Consider the following 13888-nt stretch of genomic DNA (forward strand, 5'->3'; position numbering starts at 1 on the left):
ACCGGGAAATTTAAATCGCACCGGCCGGCTGCTCGAGCCACACCGTCCTCTGGCTGACCGTGGTGGACGACTTGAGCGCGGTCGATCCGCAGCCTGTGCGCCCCGCACCGCCTCCTGTGGAAGCTCGAGCCGGCTGTGTAAGTACGAACTGAGGCCGCAGCCCAGCCCGAGCGGCAACGGCTGGCCCGCAAGGCCGCGCTCGGATTGCAGGTGGCGGGAGGGGAGGCCCAGGGTAGGTGCCCGGCCTGGCTTTGGCCTCTCTGGTTGACGAGGCCTCGGGGGCGTAGTTCGTTGACGAGACGGGCGTTGCACGATGCGAGTGGTTGGCTTTAGGGCTCGAGGCCCTGCGAACGGCCGGATCGTCTTTGAGAGAGAATCAGAGTGAGGCCCGAGGAGGAAAGCCTCGGTAGGGGGCCTAGCGGTAGGGCCTCTGGCTCCTCCTCCGCCCGTTCCCGCTGCTGCTTCCCCGAAATGGGGTCGGGGGTGGGGGGGGTGGGGCAGGGGAAGGGACTGGAGATGGAGGTGGCAGTTGCAAGTTCTGTCTCTTAACACGTAGGCCCTGGTTTGGCTGTGTCACAATTTCGTAAAGGAACAGAATGGAATTAAAGATAGCCACTTGTAAGGAGGACTTTTACTTTTGTGCTCTTTTGGAGAGTGCTCTTAAGTAGGTGAGTTTGAGTGAAGCACAGCTGATATCAGCCTAATTTAGTGGATTCACTCAGAATTTCTGGAAATGAATATGTATGCGAGATGCTGAAGATGCAGAACTGCGTCGCAGGTGTTCAGGGTGGGTGGGCAGGAAGGAAATTTTATGAAAGACTCCACAATGTAATGATGAATCCGATTTTTAAAAATTTTCAGACTCGGAGAATGTACCTGTTTTGGCCTTTTAAAGACAGTAGAGGCTCCAGAGGATCGGAATTTATAGCCCCTAGGACATAGATTTTAACTGTAACCTCATTTCCCCTACTTTGTCTTCAGTTAACTACTTATGGATCCAATATAGAGTTTAGAGGCACACTGTCTGATGTGGTAGTCCCCAAACGCATGTGGCTAGCCTGAATTGAGTTATGCTGTAAGCTTAAAGTCCCTGCAAGATCTCGAAGAAAAAAGAATGTAAACTATCTCAGTAATTTTTTGATGTAACGTGTTGAAATGAGAAAATATATGTTGGGTTAAATAAAATATATTATTAAAGTTAACTTCATTTGTTCCTTTTTGCTTTTTTTAAAATGTGGCTACGAGGAAACTTAAATCTATGCAGCCCGCATTGTATTTCTGGTGGACAGTACTGCTCCAGGAAGTATCAGCCCTTCAGAGGGGAGGGACCAAAGATCAGTTGGCCAAAGCTGTTTAATAGTGCTGAAAAAGGAAGTTCTTCCTCCAATATAGAAATGTAGACTCAATATGTGTTTGATAATTCCATTAATGTTCATCTTATTGCACATCAAAATGATAAAAGGGAAATTTTTTTCTCTCCCTCATCTTAGAGCTTTCTCCCTTTGTCTCATAACCATGTCCACCAATGAGAATGCTAATTCACCAGCTGCCCGCCTTAACAGATTCAAGAACAAGGGGAAAGACAGTACAGTGAGTACCTTCTGTTGCTTTCCTATGGTATTTTTTAAACGGGAATATATTTGGAAAGGGGGTCAAAATTTTGAGCGAATTTGAAAAAGTGCCCTCACTTGGCAACAAAAACTGATGTAAAAGGTGAGATGATATGTTGTCTTTTCTCAAGGAAATGAGGCGGCGCCGAATAGAAGTTAACGTGGAGCTCAGGAAAGCTAAGAAGGATGACCAGATGCTGAAAAGGAGAAATGTCAGCTCTTTTCCAGATGATGCTGCTTCTCCACTGCAGGAAAACCGCAACAACCAGGTAAGGATAGTTTAGCTTATGAATTCCGGTAAACCCAGAAAAATCAATATGGAGCTTTTCTTAGAAATTTAAATTTAAATAACATTCCTAGCTTTGTGGTTTTAACTATCAAATGTGAACATCTGTTTTTGTGTGCTCCCAGTCAGTAATTCTGATGAGTTGTCTTTTTCCTGCCCACCCTCCGTAATCTACTGAAGCTGATTCTAAGGTTGTCTTTAGCTCTGATCTCCCTTCAAGTTTCCCTGCATTTCCAGTTGCGAGTTCATACCTTGACCTGGCCATTTAACTGTTAATTGAAAGTTAATGGTGTCCAGAACCATCTTATTTCTACCTCTTTCTTTCTCTTTCTCTTCCTCCCTTTCTTTCTTCTCTACTTTTTGTACTTGTCACCAGCTTTATTCAGGTCTTTTTCCTCAGTACTGAAATACTTTCAGTAGTCCCCTAATTTTATCTTTCCCTTCATTCTGTGCCACATACTACTTACCTAAAAATTTTCCTAAAATACTGCTTTAAACATCTTAGAAACTTTATGGTTTTAAATCCTTATTTTTTGAAGGTTTTTTTGTAAATTAGACCCATCTTAGATTTTCAAATTTATGTATTTCATCTTTCAAAGGTATTGGGCACTTTCCTACTTTTTTTCACGTTATGCTTTGCTTTAGCACTCCTTATTTTATCAGTTTTTTTTAATTGAATTCTACCTATGCGCTATTTCTCGAGTTTTATGCTCAAATCCCATCTTCTCCTTATAGCACTCTTTGGTTAGCCTAACAGGAAAAATGCTCCCTTCTCAGAATTCCTGTAGCACGCCATTCTGCACCAAAAAAGGAGAGTAAGTTCTGTATAACACTATATACATATAACACTACATAATGTATATATATAGTGTTATACATATAGCCTCTTTTTTTTTTTTTTTTTTTTTCTTGCGGTACGCGGGCCTCTCACTGTTGTGGCCTCTCCCGTTGTGGAGCACAGGCTCCGGACGCGCAGGCTCAGCGGCCATGGCTCACGGGCCCAGCCGCTCCGCGGCATGTGGGATCTTCCCGGACCGGGGCACGAACCCGTGTCCCCTGCATCGGCAGGCGGACTCTCAACCACTGCGCCACCAGGGAAGCCCATAGCCATTTATTATATGGTTGTTTACTTGTCACATTTTCCTTGTTAAGTTGTAAGCCTATAGGGAGAAAGGGGCACTGTCTTTTTGAGCTAACTGTAGCATTGGTTCTCAAAGCAATGCTACAGTTAACTCAAACCTATGATCACAACCTATACATTTATATTTGCAACACTACTGTGGAAATGAATAGATAACAAACTTAGATATGAAAAATCCCAGCATATCTAAATACAAGTGATTTAGACTAAGATAGGAATAACCTTCACAGTGCTCTAATTCATTTTTTTAAAGTTGTTCACAGCTACTTTACCTAGTGACTAAATGCTGGGATACTCCATTACTTGAGACTTTGTTTAATCATGACACCAAGTTTGAGAATTGTTCTACGTATTAAAAATGAATATTTCATTAACAGGCAAATTTTAATGTAGGGCTAAACTCTTAGTAACTGATTATAAATTTAGGAACGTCTTCACGTTGGGGTTTTATTGTTTGTATTTAATCCTTTTTTAAAAATAAATTTATTTATTTTATTTACTTTATTTTTGGCTGCGTTGGGTCTTTGTTGCTGCACACGGGCTTTTCTGTGGTTGCAGTGAACAGGGGCTACTCTTCATTAGCGGTGCTCAGGCTTTTCACTGCAGTGGCTTCTCTTGTTGTGGAGCACGGCCTCTAGGCACGTGGGCTTCAGTAGTTGTGGCACACGGGCTCAGTAGTTTGTGGTTCACGGGCTCTAGAGCACAGGCTCAGTAGTTGGGGCGCACAGGCTTAGTTGCTTCGCGACATGTGGGATCTTCCCGGACCAGGGCTTGAACCTACGTCTCCTGCATTGGCAGGCGGATTCTTAACTACTACGCCACCAGGGAAACACTGTATTTAATCTTAAAAATGATAATTTGCAAAATTAATTCCACTTTTCTTGTAGGGCACTGTAAATTGGTCTGTTGATGACATTGTCAAAGGCATAAATAGCAACAATTTGGAAAGCCAGCTCCAAGCTACTCAAGCTGCTAGGTAAGCCTTGTCTGTTATAGCATGGGTAACCTAAGAAATCAGCCTTTTTACCTTTTTTGGTGGGAAAGTGATGAGCAGGTGGTGTGTGTAAAGTAAAGGTTAAGCCAGGCCTAGGCGTATTTTCATTAGAATCTTCCCTTAGGAGGATGTAAAATTTTCTGTAATTGCCTAAATTCCATCTACCTCCAGTGATAATCACTGTTAACCTTTTGGTGTACTTTTTAACAAAATTACAAAGTTTTTGTCAGAGTGGCATTTCAAGTCAGTGTCAGGGAAAGGAGGAATTATTCAGGAAGTGGGATTAGCTATCCCTAATATCTAATGGGATGGAGGTGCTATCCCATTTATTTAGAGTGGTCCATCCATTTAGGAAATAAATATATGTAGACTCTTATCTCCCACCATATGCAAATATATGTGATATCCATAATAGGAAGGATTAATAATTTCTGTAGCTTGGCAGTGTGGGGAAAAGCAAATCCAGTTGACAAATGATCATGGAAAAGATGTTTAGCTTCACTAGTGGTCAGAGAAATTCAAATTAAATTAACAATGAGAGTGCAATGCTATCAGATTGTCAAAAGTTTTTAAAAAGTGATAAGATCTAAAGTAGATTTCTGCAGAGATGCAGAGAGAAGGTTCTACATTATTGGTAATATCTCAGTTTTGGAAAAAAAGTAGTTTACGACGCAACTTATGGTTGCACCATGCAGCCAGTCTGCTCAGCTCCTCTTAAATTCCAGGATGTCTCAGCATTTAGTGCTTTACTGTAAAAGGTTTTTTAAAGTTCTAAACTCTTGAGTTGCGTTTTAAATTTTTTTTCTATATGAACGTGTTTTGATAATCACCTTTAATTTTTGTTTCTCTTTTTGCTTACCCTTAGGAAGCTGCTTTCCAGGGAAAAACAGCCCCCTATAGACAGCATAATCCGGGCTGGTTTGATTCCAAAATTTGTGTCCTTCTTGGGCAGACCTGATTGTAGTCCCATTCAGTTTGAATCTGCTTGGGCCCTCACTAACATTGCTTCCGGGACATCAGAACAGACCAAGGCTGTGGTAGATGGAGGTGCTATCCCAGCATTCATTTCTCTGTTGGCATCTCCCCACACTCACATCAGTGAACAAGCTGTATGGGCTCTAGGAAACATTGCAGGTACTTGGATTTAAAATTCTTTTGACTGAGTGTCTTCAGTCATACTGAGGTTGGTAGAAGTGCCTTGTCATAAGTAGTAGTGACGTCTGTGTTGGGTTTTGAACTTACTTGCTTCCAGTGCATATAAGGGGTGGAAGTGGCATGTAATATAAGGAATTTCTGAGAGTGTTTTCTTTGTGTCAAGACACTGGTGCACTCAGTCACTGAAATTGATGGTGCTAGACAAGTAGTTACGGTTAACTTTGCTTTTTTTTTTTTTTTAAAGGTGATGGCTCGGTTTTCCGAGACTTGGTTATCAAGTATGGTGCAGTTGACCCGCTGTTGGCACTTTTGGCAGTTCCTGATTTGTCATCTTTAGCGGTAAGTTACTTAACATACATCAAGTTATTCATTGATTCTAATTTTCCCACCTTCTCAAAAAACAGAGTACTTCATTGCATTTTTCTTTTCCCCTAGTGTGGTTACTTACGTAATCTTACCTGGACACTTTCAAATCTTTGTCGCAACAAGAATCCTGCACCCCCCTTAGATGCTGTTGAGCAAATTCTTCCTACATTAGTTCGTCTCCTGCATCACGATGATCCAGAAGTTTTAGCGGATACCTGCTGGGCTATTTCCTACCTTACCGATGGTCCAAATGAACGGATTGAAATGGTTGTGAAAACTGGGGTTGTACCCCAACTTGTGAAGCTTTTAGGAGCTACTGAATTGCCAATAGTGGTAAGTTAACTTTCAGGTGAGAATATAAAGTATAAGGAGTGTAATGAATTGGTACTAATATTGACATCTTGTCTATTTTAGGCTATATAATGGGCCTCTTACTTGTCAAAACTTTTAGGGTATAGAGATTTTGAGCAGTGCTGGAAAAGATAAAAGATAACCGCCAGTGTCAACATTTTTTTCCTTTTCAGACTCCTGCGCTAAGAGCCATAGGGAATATTGTCACTGGGACAGATGAACAGACTCAGGTTGTAATAGATGCAGGAGCACTTGCCATCTTTCCCAGCCTCCTAGCAAACTCCAAAACTAATATTCAGAAGGAAGCTACGTGGACAATGTCAAACATCACGGCTGGCCGCCAGGACCAGATACAGCAAGTTGTAAATCATGGATTAGTCCCACTCCTTGTTGGCGTTCTCTCTAAGGTAATGAAGTCTTAGGACTTAATAAGGGATTGTTAGTGTTTATGGACAGGCACTTGGTAGATTCTTAATGTACTAATGTTAAGTTCTACTTAACTGCCTTTGCTAAATAATAGTCATTTCTTTTACTTAAACTTGGATAGAACCAGTTGGTAGTTTTAGTCACCGTTTTTCTATAACAGTACTTTTGGAATCTTATTTTTATGACCATTCTGAAATGAACCTGTTTCCTTATGTTAATTAGGCCGACTTTAAGACACAAAAGGAAGCTGTATGGGCTGTGACCAACTACACAAGCGGCGGAACAGTTGAGCAGATTGTATACCTTGTTCATTGTGGCATAATAGAACCGTTGATGAACCTCCTGACTACGAAAGACACTAAAATTATTCTGGTTATTCTGGATGCCATCTCAAATATCTTTCAGGTAAGTCTTAAGAAGGTGGCATGTGTTTGAATTTGGACTTGATAATTGGTTTGCTATGTAGGTGACGGGGGTGGGGGCAGCTGACCTTACTCAGGGGGCCACAGAATCAGAGAGACATTTATGGGGGCCACACTCTTTTTTTTTTTTTTTTTTTTTGTTTAGTTTCTGCTTTATAACAAAGTGAATCAGTTATACTTTTTATTTTTTAATTTTTTAAATTTTTTTATTTTTATTAGTTTCTGCTTTATAACAAAGTGAGGGGCCACACTCTTGATAAAAGGTGTGACAACGGATTGTAAGAGAGATAAAGGAGATGACAGGTGAATGATGTCACCTGAATTGAGGTCAGGTACCTATGTGGACACTATTCATACCTATTTATTTTGTCAAGAATTTTTAATTCCCCAGTTTCATACTGAATTTTGGTGAAATTAAATTTGAATGACCTCGTTAATTATATTTTTCTTCTGGTTCCATTCCTGATTGATCCAAGCATGCTAGCACTTGGCACTTGTCGTAGTGTTTGGTAGTAGGTAGGTCTTACTCAACAACTTTAAACTTCAGGTTATGGAAATTTGTACATATCAAAGTTGAGTTTAGAATAATGATCCCTAGTGTATCCATCACCGAGCATAAATAATTGTCAACATTTGGCCTCTTTTTCTACTCACCTTACCTAAAATTTTGGGTTTTAAAATTTTATTTATTTATTTATTTTTGGCTGCATGGGGTCTTCGTTGCTGCGCGCACGCTTTCTCTAGTTGCGGCGAGTGGGGGCTACTCTTCTTTGCGGTGCGCGGGCTTCTCATTGCGGTGGCTTTTCTTGTTGTGGGGCACGGGCTCGAGGCACGTGGGCTTCAGTAGTTGTGGCATGTGGGCTTCAGTAGTTGTGGCTCACGGGCTCTAGAGCGTAGGCTCAGTAGTTGTGGCGCACGGGCTTAGCTGCTCCACAGCATGTGGGATCTTCCCAGAGCAGGACTTAAACCCGTGTCCCCTGCACTGGGAGGCGGATTCTTAACCACTGGGCCACTAGGGAAGCCCTAAAATTTTATTTTGAAGCAAGTAAGTAATTTCATTTGTAAAAATTGATGTTTCTCCTAAAAGTTGAGAACTTTAAAACATACTTAGCCACAATATCATTCTTACACCTAATAGGTTCTTGATATCATCAAATAATCTAGTCCAGGGAATTTGTTTTTACATACTGTAGGCCCTCTTTACTCTTGGACAATGGTTCTCTTTCTTGACTACATACATCTTGGGATTATCTGGGGTGCTTTTACACTAGTAATTTCCTATTCCCATCACAGACCAATTGAACCTGGATATACCGTCATTTTTATTTATTTATTAATTTTATTTAATTTATTTATTTTGCGGTATGTGGGCCTCTCACTGTTGTGGCCTCTCCCGTTGCGGAGCACAGGCTCCAGATGCGCAGGCTCAGCGGCCATGGCTCACGGGCCCAGCCGCTCCACGGCATGTGGGAATCTTCCCGGACCGGGGCACGAACCCGTGTCCCCTGCATCGGCAGGTGGACTCTCAACCACTGTGCCACCAGGGGAGCCCCTATGCCGTCATTTTTAAAGTTGCCAAGGTGATTTTGATCCACAGAAAAGGTTGAGAACTATACTAAGATCTTTGTGGCTGAAGGCTACAGAAGTAGTTGCTAAGAGCAAGTACAGGTCTGATTCCCTTGAATTTTTAAAAAATGTTAAATGTAGATAAAAATATAGATAGGGCTTCCCTGGTGGCGCAGTGGTTGAGAGTCCGCCTGCGGATGCAGGGGACACGGGTTTGTGCCCCGGTCCGGGAAGATCCCACATGCCGCGGAGCGGCTGGGCCCGTGAGCCATGGCCTTTGAACCTGCGCGTCCGGAGCCTGTGCTCCGCAACGGGAGAGGCCACAACAGTGAGAGGCCCGTGTACTGCAAAAAAAAAAAAAAAAAAATGTAGATAGTTTTATCTCATAGGATTATGGAAGGAACTGTTGTGTTTATTTCTGTCTGATATATATTGATAGTCAAACGTAGACATTGTTTACTTCATTAAAACAGAACATTCAAAGTTTAAGCTACTAAACTTGGAAATTTTTTTTAGGCTGCTGAGAAACTAGGTGAAACTGAGAAACTTAGTATAATGATTGAAGAATGTGGAGGTTTGGACAAAATTGAAGCTCTACAAAACCATGAAAATGAGTCTGTGTACAAAGCTTCATTGAACTTGATTGAGAAGTATTTCTCTGTGGAGGTGAGTAACCTGGTAATGTTAATAAGCACTGGGAAAATACGCACTTAGGATTAAGCCCGTAAGATTTTTTTTTCCTCATACTTTTTTAATGAGCCCTGATAAATACAGTAAAATATTAGTGTAGTAGGAGATGACATACATATTTGCTCCTCTAATGTTTGGCTTGATGATAATACCATCTTTGTAACTTGAGATATTAAAAAGTCACCAATTTACTTTCGAATGAAAAGCCTCACGAATCTTAGAATATCTTTTTGTTGTTGTTGTTTAATTTATTTGGTTGTGCTGGGTCTTAGTTGCGGCATGCTTGTGGGCTCTAGTTCCCTGACCAGGGATCGAACCCGGGCCCCCTGCAGTGGTATCACAGAGTCTTAACCACTGCGCCACCAGGGAAGTCCCATGAATCTTGGAATATCTTGAGACTAAGTTTGTGTAGGAGTTGGAGAAGTAGGCCGACCCCACAGCCATCCTCTGGCCTAATCGATTTTGCTCTTGCCTACTGAAAAGTGACAGGTTAAAAAAATCTCTATTTTTCTGTTAATTGTAGAAGCTTTCTTTAAAAATTTTTTTCTCTTAATATTATAATTTTTTATTGAAGTATTGTTGATTTACAATGTTGTGTTAATTACTGCTGTATAGCAAAGTGATTCAGTTATACATATATATATTCTTTTTTGTATATGTTCTTTTCCACTATGGTTTATCATAGGATATTGACTATAGTTCTCTGTGCTGTACAGTAAGAACTTGTTGTTTATCCATTCTATGTATAATAGCTTACACTTAACGCCAGTCTCTCACTCCATCCTTCCCCCATCCCCCTCCCCCTTGGCAACCACCAGTCTGTTCTTTTTTTTTTTTTTTTTGCGGTAAGCGGGCCTCTCACCTTTGTGGCCTCTCCCGTTGCGGAGCAAAGGCTCCGGACATGCAGGCTCAGCGGCCATGGCTCACGGGCCCAGCCGCTCTGCGGCATGTGGGATCTTCCCGGACCGGGGCACGAACCCGTGTCCCCTGCATCGGCAGGTGGACTCTCAACCACTGCGCCACTAGGGAAGCCCCACCAGTCTGTTCTTGATGTCTGTGATTCTGTTTCACAGATAGGTTCATTTGTGTCATAGTTTAGATTCCACATGTAAGTAATATCGTACGGTATTTATCTTTCTGACTTATTTCACTTAGTATGGTAATCTCTAGTTGTATCCATGTTGTAGTAGCATTTCTTAACCCATTCAGAACCTTCCCCTCTCAGGCAAGTTTCAGTAGCCCTCCCTCCACTATTTGAGATATTGAAGTGTGTTTCAGGATTAAAGGTGAAATACACAAATGAAGACTTTAAGAGTGAATACCTTATAGGCATTATGCTAAGTGAAATGAGTCAGACAGAGGAAGACAAATACCATGAGATCTCTCTTATATTTGGAATGTTAAAAAACACACACACAAGCTCATAGATATGGAGAACAGATTGGTGGTTGCCAGAGGTGGGAGAAATGTGTAAACTTTTTTTTGTTTTTGTTTTTAGCCTAAATAAATTGAGATAAAAGAAGAAAAAAGAGTAAATATAGACTTCTAGGCAGCTACCTCTTAGAAATGTGCCATATTTATGGGATTATATTGTTTGTTTTTAAATACTTCCAGGAAGAGGAAGATCAAAATGTTGTGCCAGAAACTACCTCTGAAGGGTATACATTCCAAGTTCAGGATGGCACTGCTGGGACCTTCAACTTTTAGATTGTACATCTGAGGTATAAAGTTGTTTGTTGTGTACTGTTTGGTAGAAGTTTGTCTTACTGTTCCTCTACTAAGAACTCTTTACACGTGGTTTGTTATTGTAGCACTTTTTACAAAGAAACTATACTTGAACAGTTCCAAACTGTACATACTGTATGAAGCTTCTCCTCTCAGTGGGTTTCTTATTTCTATGTGGAATTTCATATCTTGCAGTGTCCTGTAAATAAAGATTCAATTCCACCCTTTTCTTTACTTCACCATGCCGATGTGTTACTTTCTGATTTAGAGCTCTTAAAGGCTGCAAATGAAGGGGAGCTGAACTGAACGGATGTGACTCTAACCAGGGGTGTAGTTTTGGTTGCAGACATCATTTAATGTAAGGTTTGTTATGTCATCAAGGATACAAGATTGGTGACTTCCTGCCCACTTCTGAATTCTGGCTTTGCTCCAGGCTGCTTGCCCTCTTGGTTGGTGAAAATGGCCATTGGCACTTCCAGTCTTCACATCCATTTCACACCAGTCAGAAAAATTTTTTTCTCAAGTTTTCACCAAAGAACAAATAAAATTTCGCAGAAGCCCTCAGCCAATGTCTTCTCAAGGCTTACTGGCCAGGGAGGTGGGATAAAAATCTTAAATTTAATCATAAATTTCTCCTGGAGCTACAAGTGGAATTCATTCCTCTGAACTTCAAGGCTGAAAGTGGTTTCAAGGCTGCACCTTGGCATCAACAACTGGGAAAGTTTAATTGGTAAGGAGTGGGGTTGAAATAGTGTACTTAAGTTTTTAATTTAATCCCCAGGTGCTCCATCTGTGCAGCCTGGGTTGTGAAAGCCACTACTTGAAGGAGTTTCTATGCTGTTAGCAGAAAAGGAAGGGGTTGGGGGGTGGAGTGTTAGCTACAGTATCCCAGAAGTCTCAGGAAAACAAAATGTACAACTGTTAGTTTCTGCCTTTTTTTTTTGAATTAGTTTATTTATGGCTGCTTTTTTGACTGGTGGAAAAGTGATGAGCAAAGCCTTCACTGCCTTTTTCCACCACAGAAGGTAAAAGCTGGGACTTCCCTGGTGGCTCAGTGGTTAAGAATCTGCCTGCCAATGCAGGGGACATGGCTACGAGCCCTGGTGGGGGAAGATCCCACATGCCGCGGAGCAACTAAGCCCGTGCACCACAACTACTGAGCCTGCGCTCTAGAGCCCGCGACCCACAACTACTGAAGCCCACGTGCCTGGAGTCCATGCTCTGCAACAAGAGAAGCCACCGCAATGAGAAGCCCGCGCACCGCAACGAAGAGTAGCCCCTGCTCTCTGCAACTAGAGAAAGCCTGCGTGCAGCAATGAAGACCCAACGCAGCCAAAAATAAATAAATTTTTTTAAAAAGCGGGGCGGCGGGTGGGTGGGAGGGGGAGGAGAGAAGTAACCAGACTGCGGCTCTGCAGCCCGTCCTCCCTTCCCTGCCTACCTCGTGCTCCACTCCCCTCCTTCCCTCCCCTTTCCCCAGCATAAGTCCCTTCTTGGTTGCTGCATCCAGAAGTCTTTCACTTGAGAAAATGTGGAAGTAAACCTGGACATCCTAGGCTTTTGCTTTAAGGTAGGTGGAGCTTTATGTCTTTAAAGGGACTAGTGTAATATACACTTTGATAAGAGTACAAGGCCTGAATTTGTTAGGGTAAAGGCATGACTCAGTGAAGTAATGGACAGGAGGCAGCTGATTTCTAAAAATACATTTTCATATTTTAGATAAAATTCTTAACATACTAGTTTCCTTGGAGTTAAAATCCAGAGAGACATTTGTATGTTTTTATTGAACTTAACTGGATAAAATCTGAGGTATTTTTTGAGGTTTTATATTCAGCTTGATTTTAAAAAGTGATAAAACACTATAGCCACCAACTTTTCCCTCTTTCATAAAATGATAATGTCTAAATTGCTTTTATTAATGCACTACATTTTTAAGCTAGCAGTTTTAAATCTCATCTAAGATTTTAATTACCTTTGCCTATAACTTTGATTTTTGTATTAGTTGTAAGTAAGGGTGGGAAGGTAACACAAAATTTTAGTGAAATATAAAAGTAAAAACTGCAGACACTTATTTTGCTTGTTGCAAAAATCCTTAAAAAGTTAACATTATCAGGACTTCCCTGGTGGTCCAGTGGTTAACACTATGTGCTTCCAATGCAGGGGGCTGTGGGTTCGATCCCTGGTTGGGGAGTTAAGATCCCACATGCCACGCAGCCAAAAAAAAAAAAGTTAACATTATCATTAGAAGATTGAACGTCAGTGTTAAATATTTCCCGGAGTATTGATTCTTTTTTTTTTTTTTTTTTTCCTTGGCTGTGTTGGGTCGTCTTTGCTGCGTGTGGACTTTCTCTAGTTGTGGTGAGCGGGGGCTACTCTTCGTTGCGGTGCACGGGCTTCTCATTGCGGTGGCTTCTCTTGTGGAGCACGGGCTCTAGGTGCGCGGGCTTCAGTAATTGTGGCACGCAGGCTCAGTAGTTGTGGCTTGCGGGCTGTAGAAAGCAGGCCGAGTAGTTGTGGCTCATGGGCTTCGTTGCTCCGCGGCATGTGGGAGCTTCCCGGACCAGGGCTCGAACCCATGTGTCTTTCACTGGCAGGCGGATTCTTAACCACTGTGCCACCAGGGAAGTCCCTGATTCTTTAAATTGCTACATTGTATCTTGGCTTTAAATCCTATCAAGCCACTTAACTTTTTAGAATTAAGATAGGAAATAAACATTCCTTTTCTTACTGATGTTTGATTTTTTTTCCGTCCCTCTCTTCAGCCTTTCTGTGGCTGCATCACTGAAAATAAATTCTGGATAATTTGTTACAGTAAATCCTCATTGTTAAGTAGGATTTTTGCTTCAGCATTAGGCCTCTTAAATTGCTCTTGTTTATTCATTTATTTTTTTGAGCTTTCCAGAACCAAGAATTAAAACCAAAATTGTGGTCACCAAAGTGTCAGGTTCCTTTCCATTCTAAATAGCAGTGGAAGCAAAGTCTTCAGTTTTGTTTGTATGGGCAGTTGGAAACCTTGTGAGCTACAGGACCCCAAGTTCAAAAGATCATTAAGGAAAGTGTAGCTGGCCACTCCTTCCCTCCCTGCACCCTTCCTGAAGCTTGCCAAGACCCAGCTGGCTGATTTTGCAAAGCCCTTGAAATATGTCATTAATGGTT

General features: G+C 41.7%; 1 protein-coding gene across 1 annotated transcript; it reads left to right on the forward strand.

The window, feature by feature from the left end:
• The first annotated feature begins 11 nt into the window (after positions 1-11).
• On the forward strand, positions 12-10971 carry KPNA2 (karyopherin subunit alpha 2). The gene is made up of 11 exons (XM_081220482.1): positions 12-137; positions 1493-1590; positions 1742-1879; positions 3925-4013; positions 4897-5165; positions 5431-5525; positions 5622-5885; positions 6077-6310; positions 6552-6734; positions 8834-8983; positions 10622-10971. Exons 2-11 carry the CDS (start codon positions 1516-1518, stop codon positions 10712-10714), a joined length of 1590 nt encoding a protein of 529 aa, XP_081076608.1. The 5' UTR covers positions 12-137; positions 1493-1515; the 3' UTR covers positions 10715-10971.
• The last annotated feature ends 2917 nt before the right edge of the window (positions 10972-13888 follow it).

Source organism: Mesoplodon bidens (genome assembly GCF_964165515.1).
Source record: "Mesoplodon bidens genome assembly, chromosome: 19".
In the NCBI taxonomy this organism is placed as follows: domain Eukaryota; kingdom Metazoa; phylum Chordata; class Mammalia; order Artiodactyla; family Ziphiidae; genus Mesoplodon; species Mesoplodon bidens.

Bases quoted from the DNA above. Each gene is read 5' to 3' on its own strand.
- KPNA2 (XM_081220482.1), top strand. From the start codon at position 1,516: ATGTCCACCAATGAGAATGCTAATTCACCAGCTGCCCGCCTTAACAGA. The intron at 1,591-1,741 runs GTGAGTACCTTC...TCTTTTCTCAAG, and splicing joins ACAAGGGGAAAGACAGTACA to GAAATGAGGCGGCGCCGAAT. The intron at 5,526-5,621 runs GTAAGTTACTTA...CTTTTCCCCTAG, and splicing joins CTGATTTGTCATCTTTAGCG to TGTGGTTACTTACGTAATCT.